Source organism: Emydura macquarii, unplaced genomic scaffold (genome assembly GCF_026122565.2).
Source record: "Emydura macquarii macquarii isolate MOO-44397 ecotype Brisbane River unplaced genomic scaffold, CSIRO-AGI_Emac_v2 contig_2636, whole genome shotgun sequence".
Taxonomy (NCBI): domain Eukaryota; kingdom Metazoa; phylum Chordata; order Testudines; family Chelidae; genus Emydura; species Emydura macquarii.
In genome coordinates, this window is record NW_027132773.1 from 10,000,001 (window position 1) to 10,016,221 (window position 16,221).

General features: G+C 39.6%; 1 protein-coding gene across 3 annotated transcripts in view; it reads left to right on the plus strand.

Moving 5' to 3' along the window:
* Positions 1 to 16,221, plus strand: part of SLC38A4 (solute carrier family 38 member 4) — a 60,236-nt gene that overhangs the window by 38,963 nt on the left and 5,052 nt on the right. For all 3 annotated transcript variants that reach the window (XM_067564151.1, XM_067564150.1, XM_067564152.1), the window contains 12 exons: positions 993 to 1,108; positions 5,010 to 5,083; positions 5,202 to 5,294; positions 6,695 to 6,776; positions 6,877 to 6,959; positions 7,071 to 7,129; positions 7,554 to 7,832; positions 7,953 to 8,032; positions 9,202 to 9,302; positions 10,193 to 10,317; positions 13,514 to 13,658; positions 15,462 to 15,559. In XM_067564151.1, the coding sequence (XP_067420252.1) occupies positions 993 to 1,108; positions 5,010 to 5,083; positions 5,202 to 5,294; positions 6,695 to 6,776; positions 6,877 to 6,959; positions 7,071 to 7,129; positions 7,554 to 7,832; positions 7,953 to 8,032; positions 9,202 to 9,302; positions 10,193 to 10,317; positions 13,514 to 13,658; positions 15,462 to 15,559 (1,335 nt within the window). The remainder of the gene's footprint in view (positions 1 to 992; positions 1,109 to 5,009; positions 5,084 to 5,201; positions 5,295 to 6,694; positions 6,777 to 6,876; positions 6,960 to 7,070; positions 7,130 to 7,553; positions 7,833 to 7,952; positions 8,033 to 9,201; positions 9,303 to 10,192; positions 10,318 to 13,513; positions 13,659 to 15,461; positions 15,560 to 16,221) is intronic.

Here is a 16,221-nt window from a genome sequence, read left to right on the forward strand (position 1 = left end):
CTAGATACCTATCCTAACTACTCGTCTAAAAGCAATGATGGAGGTATCAGCTGTTTGTGTGATCCTGCATGGATATAGGCAGTCAAATGCTTATCTTTCCCTGCCCTGAATCGCTCTCAGAGACAGGCACTGGACAACTAGAGGGAAGCAATGGTGCAAATGCCCAGAAACGCAGGTAACTAGGGAATTTTTACTACAGAAACATGGGCACCGAGGGAGTTCAGTGGGAGCTTTGTGAATCACAGTGGAGCCTAAATATAAAGCTTAGCTGCTTTATTACTTTTGTGAATCCAGGCCTAAGTTTTTACAGAATCAGGACCTTAGATTGTAAACTGTTTGAGGCAGGACTGTTTCTTCATGTGGGTTCCTTCATGTGGGTTTGCAGGTTATAGCACACCCTGAACCCTACTGTAAAATAAATATTTAATAATAATGATTCCAAGTCATTTCACTGCAACCAGTGAAGTTACTCCACTGATGAAAATGAGAACACAGCATAAAGAGCTAATTTTTTCCAATTTTTATATTGGTGTTTTTCTTTATTCAGGTCTGTTATGATAAAAAAATTGGCATTTATGGTTCTTAGTGACTGGGTAACTGTAGTCATTGCTGGCAGTTTCATTTTGGTTGGTTGTTGTTATGGACATAACTCTCCACCCCATTTGGACAAAAGAAAAGCTATGGTGATGCTGCAAACGCATACTCCCGTGACAGTACTTGAAGTGAAGGGAATTTTCATAGTAGTGCTATATGCAGATTGTAAGCCCTTTGAGGCAGCTAGGGCTCCTAGGCACAATGGTAATATAAATAATAAATGGGAAGTACCTAGGCCTATAGTAAAAATGTTGGTAGGATCAGGCACTATGGTAAAACAACATCTATAATAGTCAACAAAACAGAGGAGGAAAAAGCCAGCAACTAAAAAATCACAGTTTTACATTGCAGTCATTAAGGCACAACTTAATTACCATTTTTATTGTTGTTTTCAATAGCACCCAGGAACTACTTCCTTTGGAATGTCAGCATTTAATCTGAGCAATGCCATCATGGGCAGTGGCATCTTAGGGCTGTCATATGCCATGGCCAACACAGGAATTATACTTTTTGTGTAAGTATTTAAAAGGTGGGGAGAATATAGTTAGCGAGTTATCACCAGTGTTTGTGTGATTAGAGAAGACTCTTTGAGTTCAGAGCCACATTTTATAGCTGAAGAGATTTTTAAGGTCTCCAGTAATGAAAACATTTTAACAGCATTGCAAGAATCTGTCTAATGATGATAAACCACATTAATTTCAACTGTGTTTTGTATTAGAGTTATTGCTGGGAATTTATACTGACCAATCAAAAACCAAATTGGAAGGACGGTGGACTTCTTTCTCTTAACCTAATAGCAACAGTCTCACTGCTGCAGTATAGGCAATTCCACACGAGCAGTAAATTATATAGTTATTTATATTTTTATAATTATAACTATGTAGAGATGGAGGAAGAATACTTAGTGTCCATATAACTCTTTCCCTGAAACAAAAGTAGGCTCTGAATACAAATATGGTTACAGATTTACCAAGATTTAATGTCAGCCACTCTCTCTAAAGTCTGTCTGTACCAAATGTGCTACCACTGATGACAGAAATGGCATGTCACTGATGTATGGTGTTGTATACAGCATATGGTTTGATAGACACCAACAGACGACTGTGTGCAGATGTCCCTGGCTACCCCTATCAGGTTGAGAGAGAACATTTAAAAGTAACTTTAGTAAGTGGCTTTAGTTTTATAATCCGGTTGTTTATGGGGGCCTTCATGTTAATCTTCCTTTGTTTAGTAGAAAGCCTAGAATGCAGTGTAAAGTCATTGCTTTACATTACTGAAAAGAAGTAAACCTACTGATCAACTTGCAGAGTTTTCTCTGTGTGATTTGTCGTGACTTTTGGAAGTTGTGTAACAAAAACTCTGCAGCAGCCTTTGAAACTATATACTTTGGCCCCAAGAGTGAATGGTGTCTCCTATTTTTGGCCATAGAGTTTGTGCTTGAAATTAATTATGTGTGCAGATGCTATCACTTCATCAGCTAAGTACCTGACAGCATCTGCAAATCAGGTAGCTAAATGTCTTAGTGGGAGCGTTTGCTCCTGCAAAAATGGAAGCTGGTTTTAAAAGGAAGTGCTTTAGAGCCAAGAAACTTTGAAAGGATATTTTTAAAACCTCTTGAGAGTTCAAAGAACCTTCTCCTTTAGGTTGGTCAATAATAACCAACCTGGCTATGAATTATCTCTATTCTATTGTATATTAGCCCTGGCTAGAAAAAAAAGTCCATTATACCTTCTAAATCCTAACTGTTAGGATTCAGCACATTCAAAACTATGGCTAACAAATCTTAAATTTAACATAAATACTGGCATGAGCCTAGTCATGTTAGCTTTGTTGGCAAAAATAAAAAATGCAGCCTTAGACTGGGGCAGCGTTTAAGGCTAGCAGTACTATCTAATAAAAAACAAACATAAATCCCTTTCTCCACCTAGCAGCTCACTTTCTTTCCTGTCACAGTTTCATACTTTGGGGATGAGAACATTCTCCCTTCTTGTGGAGGAGAGCCTAATTTAAAAGCAGACAACTATGTGGAGGATATAGTTACTTCGGAGGCAGGCATATACTTGCTATACATGATCCTGTTTTTATAGATTGTGACTTTAGCTTTCAATAGGATTGAAAAATTCCATTTGCCAAATGAAACCTACTGTACTAATCCTAATTCAGATTATATATACTGTAATTAATGTATGGTTCAGAGATGGCCTGAATGCTCCCTTTCAGTGAGATTTTCCACAGGCAGGGAGAAAGGTTCCTAAAGCGCAGAAAGTTTAACCCTGCAGAGTCCTCCCCGCATTTTCCCCCCACTGGGGAATGGTTTACAGCTGCATGGAAAGGACAGGGAATGTGGCTTGAAGTTCCACAGCACTACAAACTTCACAAGGAACTCAACCCCCTCACAGATCCCAAGAACCAGATCACAGTGGACCAGCACCTTTACACTGACCCCAGTCCCTCTTTCCTTCAGTACTGTAACTAATTCAGGAGCCTTGCTATCCATGGATTCCTTACCTACATTTATGCAAGGTGTAGAATGGCATGGATGATACTTTAATGCTGCCATGAGCAGCATTAACTCCATGTGGATTTTTCACAGAAATCTTCCGGTTAACGGGAGCAGGCTACGTAGAGTACTCCAGCACCCTAATATCTCCCCCAAAATATGTACAACTCAGTCAGGCAGTGTTTATAGCAGGGGTAGGCAACCTATGGCATGCGTGCCAAAGGTGCCACGCATGACCATTTTGAGCGGCACACCGCGCCGCTCCGGGACCCAAAGCAGGGCCGTGTGACGCCCGCTCCCCCCTTCTGGCCCCACCTCTCTCTCACTTGGCATGCGGAGGCCAGGCCAAGAGGAGGCTCAGGGGCTGGGTCGGAGCGCCACCAGTGACCCTGGCCAGGAGCCACGTGGTGGCCACTTCCCCTCACCCCTGCCCAGGTACCACTGGGCCCACATGGGAGAGGGGCAGCCACTGGGGATGTCAGCAGGGGACGGCTCCTCAGAGGAGAGCCCAGCCAGTGACCCTCCTCCCGCCCCAGTTACACCATTATTGCAGCGGAACGGGAGGGGGAGAGCAGGAAAGGAAACTGGCTCCTGGCCCCCCCACTGCTGCCTAACACCCTGGCCAGGGTGCTGGGCCCATGGCACGAGGGAGAAGGGCGGGGGGAAGAGTTTTCACCTCCCTTCCAAAAGGTTGCTGACCCCTGGTTTATAGGCAAGGAGGCTGAAGGCAAGGTGGTGACCTCCTGCACATTGCAAGCCAAAGAACCTCACCCACCACTCCTGTAATAGACCCATTACCTTGGCTGAGTTGCTGAAGTCCTCAAATCATGATTTAAAGATATCAAGTTACTAAGAATCCACCATTTACACTAGTTTAAACCTACAAGCGACCTGTGCCCCATGCTGCAGAGGAAGGCAAAAACCCAGGGTCTCTGCCAATCTGACCTGGGGAAAATTCCTTCCAGCCCCAAAATATGGCAATCAGTTAGACCCTAAGCATGTGGGCAAGACCCACCAGCCAGATACCTGGGAAAGAATTCTCTGTAGTAACTCAGAGCCCTCCCCATCTAGTTTCCCATCATCGGCTGTTGGAGATATTTGCTGCTAGATATTTGCCCTTAAAAAATCACATAAAGGATTAATTTCTTTCATCAGTAGTTCTCAATATAGCAGCCACTGAAATCATGTAGAATTGAAGTAGTATGTGGAGGAAGCATAAGGGTAATCAGAATTATATGAATTCAAGCATCAGTATCTCACAGTCTGCCAGGGTTAGAAGCGAGTACTGTATGCTTTCAGAAAGCAAGATTTCCAGCATCATACAGTGCTCTTTGCTTGGCCCCAATCATTACATGAGATCTCTCTGTATATCTATAGTGTCAAAAATGATCACTAAACCTCTATAGTTCACAGTTAGGCAGCTATGCGCCCTGGTTTTCAAACAGTGAATAGCCAACAGTTTCTATTGATGTTGTTACTGCTTTTCAGATGGTTCAGAGGTGCTGGGTAAGGAGAGAGGGTTAAGTTACATGTTGGGAAATGGGTGGGAGTCTAAGGCCTTGCATCCTGCAAGGTCTGCCCATGCTCCATCCAATTGACTTCACTGGGCTCTGTGTGGGTGCAGGAATCACCCTTTGCAAGGACAACACAGAACTGGAGCCTCAGTGAGTCTAAGTGCGTCTCTAGAGGCAAGCTAAGATGGTGTAACGTACGCATTCAGGTCACCAAAGGAGGTATAAATACATTACGGCTTAAACTTACCTCTGCCTTTTGTCCAATGAGTCCAATATGCAAACTTGTCTCGGGACCATGTACATGTTAAACTAATGGAGAGCAACTCAATATATGTTCTGTTAAGTCAATTTCATATGTTTATTGTCAGCTTCAAAATTCTAATTTCTGTTATTCCTTACAGAGTTCTACTGCTCAGTGTAGCAATATTATCGCTCTATTCAGTTCACCTTTTACTGAAGACCTCGAAAGAAGGAGGTATGAGGAGGACTCTCTTGGTTAACTGAATGTTCATGTTGCATGCATATACTACTTCTTTAAATGTGATCAACCACGTGCATTTTTACAGCTGACCATGTTTTCTTTTTGCATCTAGGCTCCCTAATATATGAAAAACTAGGTGAAAAGGCATTTGGATGGCCTGGAAAATATGGTGCTTTTATTTCGATTATAATGCAGAATATTGGCGGTAAGGGCAAAATGTTCTTATTAACAAATATTTGAAAGCTTAATATTTTTCTCCATAATAAAAATACACACTGGTCTCCCTTGGTAGCACAGGTACCATCATGGATTGAACATAGTGAAGTGTTTGCCCCCCAGTAATGTGCATAGCAAAAAAAAAAAAAAGCAGTTACATTACTTTGACTTCACAGTAGCAGAAAAAATAGTAGAAAGGTGCTCAGTAATTGATTTTCCAGCTCAATTATCTTTTGACGCCACATTTTATTTTGGGCCTGATCCTGTGAGATGTTGGGCACCCTCAACTCCCACTACCTTGGCTGACAATTGACAGTGCTCAGCCCTTTGCAGGATCAGGCCCTAAGAGCCTGATCTTGCAACCATTATTCAGTAGACTTTACTCACATGAGATCTCCCAGGTGAGAAGAAGTTGCAGAATTGGGCCTTAGCTCACTGGAGAGTCCCATCTTTTTTAAATAATCTGTTCTTGGTGTAGAATGTGACAAAACAAAGTAGCTGAAAGCTTGGGAGCTTTGTAACTTTTTCTGCTTTGTTAACTGCAAATGGCTGAAATAATTTAATAAGTTAATTTCATAACAAACTATACTAACATAGTCGCCATTCACAATAGAGAGAATTGCACAATCAGTCCTTTTCTTCTCATTGGCTACTATAGCCCTTCGAAGACTCCATCCCATGAACACATAACAAACATGTGTGTCTCAACTTCAGTCCTTCCTTATTGAAGCCCAGATATCAAATACAGTTTAATTAGACAAGGAATTATACTTAGTTGAGGAAAGAGGAATGTAACACAGGGAAAACAAAGATTAAATAAGTTGACAGTTTGGGAAGGGTGGGGTTCAGAAGTTGAGGCAGCCAGGTTTATAATGAATAATAAATGGAGTGTTCTGAGGAAAATAGTCCATCAGAGCAGCAGGATTTACAATAGCAAAGCAAAAAGAAAGGGTAAGAATGCATATTTCAGCATATCAACAACTCGAGTGTATTGTTTGATTCAATAATAACTATATCATATTCTAAGACTGAAAGCTATTTTTAGTTCAGAATATGGCTATTACCTTACAAGTAGGTAGCACTGTCAAGTTATCTGTTTATTCACAGTGCCATTTATAGCATATAAATGGTTATTTGAGTGCCAAAATGCAGAACTATCTGGGTACCATACCTTAGACACCCAATTCTGAAAACTGGACTCTGTACTTCATTTCATCTACATGGTCATATAGTTGAGCAACTTTGGCTGAAGTCAATGTGTATATTATATTTTCAAAATAATATATAGTTTGTCATTTCTCTGATTTTTTTAAAGAACAATAATAGTAATGATCCTGCATTGGAACCATATTATTCTACTTTACTTAACTGATGTGTTTGTTTTTTCAGCAATGTCAAGCTACCTCTTTATTATTAAATATGAACTTCCTGAAGTAATTAGAGCATTTCTGCATCTTGAAGAGAATTCTGGGTATGTTTGTTTGGCACAATCTATGACTTCAATTAAAATATTCTATTTAACCTTGGCAGAAATGATTAATATTGGTTTGATTTGTTTTTTCCCTCTTTAGAGAATGGTACCTGAATGGTAACTACCTCGTTATATTTGTGTCAGTTGGAATTATTCTTCCACTTTCTCTTCTAAAAAATTTAGGTAAAATAATTTTCTTACTTAAAATATGTTATTTTGTTTCTTATCTTGATCAGTCACCTGAATTTATATGTGCTTTAACTGCATGTTTATTTTTTTATTCTTTCTTTGAAGGTTACCTTGGTTATACGAGTGGATTTTCACTTACCTGCATGGTTTTCTTTCTCTCTGTGGTATGTGACTATATGAAATACATCACTAGCTAAAACCAAAAGTAGGACATACAGAACCTTTAAATAATTAGAAAACTTTAGATGTCCTCCCTATACATATTATTATTTATTATTACTAGCATTTAGAGGCCAGCCTGGTCAAGACCATATAGTGCTAGGCACTGTACATGACAATCCTTATCCCAAAAATCTTACAATCTAAAAAGCAAAACATAACAGGGAGATGAGACAAAAAGTGAGGTGCAGGCAGAGTAACAAAACTAACAGGATATGCTCAATTCCTAGCCAATGAGGGGCAGTAATCACAACATGACACCTTAAAAAATTAAGTTTTCAACTACTAATGTTTTCAGTCAAGGATATAAATAGAAGCCACCTTTTCAAAGCTATACATGTGTGATGACATTTTCTATTCTTATTGTAGGTAATCTACAAGAAATTCCAAATACCTTGTCCTTTCCCTGTCCTGGAAAAGAGTGTTGGAAACTGGACCTACAACAACAACTCGGTTCCAATGCACTTAGTAATGTTGCCAAATGAGTCTGTTAATTCTAGATTGAATTTCATGATGGACAATATGCCTGGGCATACTAGAGGTTTTGAGGAGGCAAAAAACACCATACACCCAAGTGGAGTGGAATATGAAGCCCACAGTGATAATGATGACAAGTGCCAACCCAAATATTTTGTGTTTAACTCACAGGTAAGGGAGATTCCACAGAATTTGTCTATAGCCATTAACTCCACAACTAAATTGCTGCCAGACAAGTTAAACTCAGATGATTCAGTAGTGATACTCATACAAAACGCTTTTGTTTTTCAGACAGCCTATACAATACCCATCCTGGCATTTGCATTCGTATGCCACCCTGAGGTGCTACCAATATACAGTGAACTTAAAGAGTAAGGCTCTTCACTTTACTTTTAAAAAAAGTTGTCACACACTTCCATAGTTAAACCAGTAGTAATTATCAGATCATTTTATAAGTGTCCTGCTTTAATCAATGATGCACAAATTCACCTATTAATGGTTTGTTGCATTCCATAATAAGCAGATATTGATGATGATCAGGATTGCTGACCTGAGGTTTACATTGGTCAGTATTTATCTTAAGAGACAATAATCTTGGTATTTCCTGAAATGAAGTGAAATATTATGAAATATCGGTCATCAGAAATATTTGGAAACATTTCTGTTATAATCATGAATTCAAGCCTTGCCAAACACCAAAAGTATCTCGATGAGTGAGGCTCCAGTCCTGCACCTGTATTAGTCAGTGCTTACCTTCACATCTCCCGGAGTCCCATGGACTCTAGGTGGGTGCAAAGATCTGCCCTGCAAGATCTGGCTGAAGGAATAAGGCCTGTATCATGTAGCGAAGATTTTCTCATGCTGTCTGATTGAATTCTCATTAGTCATTAATTATTTCTTCCAAATTTATGCTACAGCCAAAGAGGTGCAGTAATTTATCACTCACATCCATATTAACTGGTTTACATTACTCCACATCTTAGCATTGTTGAGGAAATAAATTTACTGATGTCTAAAGCCCATCTCCAGCCAATCCTACTCCAGAACTTTCTTGTAAAAATGTTTAACCAATGTACATTTTAAAGAAATTATCTTACCTATTCTTCTGTCGGTCCCTGATTCTGCAGTAAAGCTCTGCATCTATACAAGTGGGGTCTATAGTTAGAAAAATTGCTTTTAAAATTTAGCACCTACATTTTTACTTTAAAAAACTCAGCCTGAAGTTGATGTTATATAAATATGTAAATGATTATAATAAATTTAAATTTTAACACTATCAAGTTAGCAATTGAATTTAAAACCTTAATATATACAGATCATTCTGAGCTGTTCTCTACAGTGTGATGCTGAGGTTTGAAACAAAGGGCTTTAAAACTCACTTGAGTTAGATATAATATTGATTTAGGTTTAGTTGCTTTGAATTCACTAACTAGTGACAATGTTAGCAGAATATAGCTTGGACTTTTTGTAGTAGTTCAAGGTCTGTACAAATACAGACTTTATAAATTATTTACACTGTTACTCTTCTCTTCCTACTCAGCCGGTCACGAAAGAGGATGCAGAATGTTTCAAACATCTCCATCGCTGGAATGCTCATCATGTATCTGTTTGCTGCTCTCTTTGGTTATCTTACCTTCTACGGTGAGTCAGTGAGTCAAAGCCATATTCTCTGTGGAAGTTTCTCTCTTCTTTTAGATGTTATCAGTACCAACGGGTGAGAATAAACAGCTGTGCATGTCATGATTGCATGCATTCCGTGAAAAAGCTACTGTATATGTCACTCTTTTCACATGGCCAAAGGAAGCCAAGCTGGCAAAACACTAACACTCATCGGGTTTTCACAATACAATTTCTATTTCTAGCTCTTGCACTACTGCTACATCACTGTTGCAGCTTCACCTTTCCTGAAAATATGTGCAATACATTCTAGGTAGAAAAAGGCCACAGGGAGGAACTACCTGGTTTAATTAAGTCTGTAGACATAGTAGACCATATGTTACTGCTACTGCTGCACTCAGGGTTAACTTGCACTGATTTTTACTTTATTAGTTCCTCCATTATGACATGGAAGCACAGAACACTTAGTACAGCACATAATTACTGCATATGGAGAACTTTCAAACACAAGCGTCCACTTTCTCTTTTAGGGAAGCAGGTTAGTCCGGTGGCTCGGATACGAGACTGGAAGCCAGGAGTTCTGCCATTTACATCCAGTGTGATTTTGGGGAAGTCAGTTTGCCTCTCTGCCTCAGTTTCCCCACCTGAGCCTTATATAACACATTTTGTAAAGTAATTTAAGATCCTTGGATGAAACGCATTATATAAATGCTGAACATTATTACCATCAATATTTCTACCACGAAGGGACACGTATTGAGGAAAACCGCATCTTTTGTTTCTAGTCAGTAGCATGTATCTGACCATAACTGCAGGGACATGGCATCTTTCATCTTGCTAAGTTATAAAATCTTAGTTTTGAAAGCAAAGATTGTGCCTGAATGAGCTTAGCCTGTTTTCATTTTCTTTTGCAGGAGAAGTTGAAGATGAATTACTTCATACATACACCAAAGTGTACACCTTTGACACCCCGCTTCTGCTGGTTCGCCTGGCAGTGCTTGTGGCTGTCACCTTGACTGTGCCCATAGTCCTTTTCCCTGTAAGTAAATACAGTTTCTGAAGATGAAATCTGAGCAGCCTATACACATGGACTGAAATTACCTATTTTTACATTAATTTTGTCATATTCTAACATTTAAGAGAACTAAGCCCTGGGATTTTATGACATTTTCTGTCTTCTCATTTATATTTCACCTGAGACAAACAGCTGTCCTTTTGGGTAACTTGGAGTACTGAACATTTAAAAACTGAAGCATATGATAGCCAAAGGACTATTGCCAAGTATATCTCTGGGCTCCTGTGTACTGTATTTAACAGATTAGCAAAATGAGTTTGAAGTGTTAGTGATCCTAAGCACCTTCTGGAAACAATGTAGCAGTTTTCAAGCCAGTGCCTGAAGTGGTTTTTCCAAATATTGGAAGAACACAAACAAAATCAATGATTAAAAGCTCTTATCTTCCATGTTAGGACTAACTTTGTGTAGCAATATTGGGAATAGTAGAAAAGAGGATAATTATTACCTGTTAATAGTCAAAGGGAGTGTGAAGTAACCTTAGGACTCTCTGAGGTAGAGAAATGTAGAGGGGTGTTCCCCTGGCAGCATTGTGTCTGGGGCAACGAGAACACCACCAGGAAAGCGCACAGGGGTGCACACTGCTACATGCTTTAGCAGGGTGAACTACATGCTCCCTCAATGTTGGTTCAGCATTGAAGAGTAGTGCAGAAGGAGGCGAGGCCATGGCAGAGAAGCAGGTGAGTGGGGGAAAAGTGCAGCAGATTTCAGATATCTATTTCTTTTATGCTCGTATTTGAAGTAGTAGGTGTACTGTCTTCTGGGAGGTAAATCTAGGTAGGCATACAGAACCAACAGGAAGGCATACAGAACCAAATCCAACACTGTTATTGACAGAGCTCCAGCAATCTGCATCACACTATAGCAGCTCCTGTGCTACTGACTGATCCTATCAGCAGTTCTAGGCTTCTCAGTGTACTGCTGCATAATGGCCTTAAAGCAGAGGTCTTCAATCTGTAGGGTGTACCCCCCTGGAGTGGGCAAGGAGGAACATTACAGGGGGCGCAGCAGGGCCCAGGCCAGCCTCCATAGGGAGTGGAGAGGGTGTGCCGCCCAGCTGTGCCCCCAGCTCTGCTCTGGCCCCGACCCCTGACCGTGGCTCCGGCCTTGGTTCCCGGCCCTGACTCCAGCGCCGACCTTGGCGCCAGCCGCGGGCTCAGCCCACGACCCCCACCTCAGCACCTGGCCCCGGACTCGATGCCTGGCCCCCAGCTGTGGCCTTGGCCCTGCCTCAGCACCTGGCTGCAGCCAGGGCCACCCCAGTGCCTGCGCAAGGCCTTGGCCCTCAGCCTTAGCCTCAGGCTCCCAACTACTGTTCCCGATTTGGCCCCGGCCACTGCGGCCCCCGCTCCCAGCTGCAGCCCCTGGCCCCAACTGTGGACCTGCTGCAACCCCCAGCTGGGGAGGGATCCGGGGAGCGCAGACAGGGCTAAGGGAGTGTGCCACCTAAAAAGTTTGGGGACCACTGCCTTAAGGGAATACTGAATCAGAGCAAGTGTACATTTTGAATCATAAATCCTGAACATGTGTTGTTTACAGTCATAGTGATGTGTGTTTAAAACAAGGATAACAGCTCAAGTAATATAATATATGCCCTTAGAAATATCTTTGAGAGGTTACAGTATACCCCCTGTAGAAAACACACACAAAGTGATCAGTTCAGCTACCCTGGCTTGTGTCCTGATGCTGTGGTGTAAATATCACTGTTGTTTTCATGGTAATCTGTCTATTAATCATGGTGATCTTTTTGCAATTGAAAATAGGCTAAAAGGCAACACAATTTTGATTACCTCATTAAAAAAATCCACATCTGCCAGTTTTTTCATTTTACACTTTTGGCCTTGTATATAATTATTCTAATAACATTCCACTTAAATATCAAATAAAGGTTGAGCAATTAGATACCACAGTCATAAGGCTTTATTAAGATAGCTACAAATTCTACATTTTTAATTTTGAGAACTATATTTGTAACTTTAATTATTTGAAGTATTCAGAATTTTTATTCTTTTACAAAAAAAATTATACTTCACATGTCAGAGTTTTTAAATGTACTATTGTATGGCATTAATCATCAATGAAACTTAAATGTGGGTTTATTTCAAGTGGAACCACATGCCACGTATAAGGTACTGGAAACAGTATATAATTTAGTAGCAAGGAAGAGACTAGCACTTTAGTTGGTAAATCAGCATGAGGACTGGCCTAGAATTTTTAAAGTTGTACAATATTACATTCAACATTTTTTATTTTAAAACCACTTATTTCTTCACAACACTTAGACCTGAGAATCTATAATGCAGCTCTCTCAGTATATTTTAAAATATGAAGACTCCAAGTTTGACAGAAATTCATACTCCTATTGAATTACCGAACAAGTTCAGAATCAGCTCTCTATTATTTTAAAAGATGGGAATGATTTGAAGCATATGTTTTTTAAAAGCTTATGAGCGTATACTGTTCTACTTCCACCCTGAGGATCTCTGTACCCTTTCTCAATATTGCAGTGTAACACTATCTGCTGTTGCCAAATGGATTTGCTGTTGACCTTTTACCTACTTATCTCTGCTAGCACAAAAGCAAAGAAACTATGTTCAAATCTGTGAAGTCACAATGAGCAAAGAGAATCTACTGTCTATGTATCTTATAAATGTAATTTAGAATATTATAATCAACAGATCTGTTTATTTTTTATCTCGTTATATATTTTAAAATGGAAATAAAATTACAGCTTGATTTTGTTAGCACAGAAGGAAGCTCCCACAGATGTTAGTTGGATCAGATTCAGCTCTAAAATAACTAATTTATTGTCATATACACATAAATACATTTTCATCTGCTAATTAGGATTTGTTATGGGATTCTTTGTATTTTCCTGATACCAGCATCTTTTAGGGGAACAGATTTTTTTCTCCCTGATTTTTACACCCTATTTACTTGTCTGTCTTCTACATTGTAAATATTTGAGCTTCTGCTATAAACTGTGAAACTGTGCCTCAAAACTACATCAGGGTGGTAAAAGAGCTTGCATTAAGGGAAGAAAATGAATTAAAATATATTTCTTTGTTTAAAATTTCTCACCGCAAAAATAACTAGCACAGATCTTAAAGAGTTGATTTTGTAACTCATCATTCATCTTCTGCTTTTATTTTTCCTGTTACAGATCCGCTCATCAGTCACCGCGTTGTTGTTTCCCAAAAGGCCATTCAGTTGGATAAGGCATTTCCTGATTGCAGCAGTAATTCTTGCATTTACTAACACACTCGTAATTTTTGTGCCTGCTATTAAAGACATCTTTGGATTCATTGGTAGGTTTCATGAATACTTTCAGTTTATGATGTTAATCTGTATCAAAACAGAATAGCTTACATTCATATATTGGAAGTGAGTTTTGTCTCATTCACAATGGAATAGCTTCAGTGCACTTACTCCTGATTTTGCACTGGAAGGGTTAAAGGGGAAAAAAGAGACTGAAAATGACTCATCCAAGCTAAATGGTACCAGACTTTAGTTGGCAGCCTGCATAAGGCATAGAGAATAAAAAATGTCAACAAGTTTCATTTGACGTTTTGAGAGGTAAGAAACTCCACCATCTACAGAACTGGTCATGATGTATTGAATTTCCAAATTTGGATTAAAAAACAATCCGGAAAAAGATTTTTTTTTTAATTTCACATTTCTTCCTCTTATCCTTGTTTTCAGTCAGTTTGAAAGTGTTTGTTGAGGATTCAGGAGTTTCAAATAGTCTTGGAGGAAGTTTCCCTTGTATTTATAGTACTGGTCTCCTTTTCAATTTTTTTTATGATTTTTTCACCCATTCCTGGTCTGCAAATTTGCCCCAAGAAGATCTGTGTCACTCAGCAGAATTACCACTATAGTTTGTAGTCTCTTTTTTATTATATCATTGAGTGGAAAACTTTCTACTCTGAATTAATCTTACTATGAAGTGAAAATAAATATGAATAATTTTATAGTTGCTTACACCACAGACAGTAGAGCAGCAGTTCCCAAACTGTGGGTCATGACCCCAAGTGGGGTCACTTCATCAACAGATGGGGTCATGGCAATCCCGAGCGTACAGAGGACGCCATTTTACAAAATGGCCTCCTCCACACAGTATGACCCCACACGCACCATATGCACGAGGTCATGTTGCACAGAGGATGCTATTTTGCTCTGCAAAACGGCCCCCTCCATGCAGCATGACCTCGCACGCACCATATGTGTGTGAGATTATGCAGTCCAGAGGATGCCGTTTTGTAAAGCAAAATGGCCTCCTCCTTGCAGCATGATCTTGCTTGTACAGTGCGTGTGAGGTCACACTGCAGGGAGGACACCATTTTTAAATTGCAACTTCCATGCTGTCTGGGGTCGTGGGAAACAACATATCTGAAAATGGGGTCCTGCAGGGAAAATGTTTGGGAACTGCTGCAGTAGAGCCTTGCCAGTGATTAAAAAACCGCTTTCCTGTCCAGAATTTGGGAACTATTACTCACTGAAAGAATCTGAATTGAACTGACTATTAGATGGAATTCATGGTACATGCCCACAGTTTACTGTAACCTTTTTAAAGTATTATGACTTTTTTAATTTGTAAAGGCAGAAATATGTAGACTTTGGGAAATTATCACAAAACTGCTGTATTGTTGATAATTTTATTAGGATAAAGAGAGTGTCTTTAAGTTTTCTAAAAAACAAAGGAGGAAAACATGACAGTCCAAAGTGACTTTCATCTCTCTGATACGCAGCTCCTTTTAAAGTCAGATAGTTATAGGAAAAAGGGGATAATGCCTCCTGAAGAAATAATAACGCTATTGTGCTCTGTCCTTTGCCCTTCCCTACACAGGACCCAATCCAGATCCTATTAAAGTAAAAATAAAGTTCACCATTGGGAAGGCACATTTTATTCAAGGGGACACTTTTTTCAGTCAGTTTTTTCAGTGAAAATGTAAGAAAGTTATAACTAACTGAAAACACGGTGTTATAATGAAAACCCTTGCGCAGCCTGAACTATAGCTGTCTACAATAGCACTCCAGTTAAACTTTCTTGTCTGTACAGTGCTGTACATATTTACATGTTATACAGAACTCAGTTATGGTTTCTGTTCCAGGTGCGTCGGCTGCCACAATGTTGATTTTCATTCTTCCTGCTGCTTTCTATCTACGGCTTGTCAAGAAAGAACCCTTGAGGTCACCCCAGAAGATAGGGGTGAGTAAAGTAGGAGGAATTACAAGAGGAGGATTTTTTGTTTTAAGTTTTGTTACAATTAACAGTTATTTCACACTGGTTGTTACAATTATGAGCCCAATCCTGCAGACCTTACTCTTGTGAGTTGTACAATTGGCTTCACTGGAATTAATCACCTGTATAAAGTCTGTGGGATTTTGCCCTATATTATGAGCTGCAGCACTGGCTCTTCCACAAGGGATGAAGCTGCCTCGTAGAGGTTTTTTAATTCCTCCAAAAGGACGTTAGAGCTCTTGAGAAATGCAGGGCTTGTCTACACGGGGATTAAACCAGATTAAGTAAAATTAATCCGGTTTGAAAATGCTTGCATACACAAGACACAATTCATTATAGCTAGGCTTGGAAGGATTCGATTTTTAATTGGTAAATGCTAGGAAACATTAAATTTCACCATACCGACACACAAACCAATAAAAAAATCTCCATCAATAACAATTGAAATTTACAGATAGGCAAAGTCAGAAAAGTGCCACATCAGAATTTATTAGCATTTGATTTAAGGATATGTACTCTGTATATTTTGCCAATTTGTGTTTTAATGGCTATAAAATTTAACTTTTTGAATCTCCACATCCGCCATCATTAAGTAATTGTCTGACACCCTGCCATTGTGTGATTCCTAT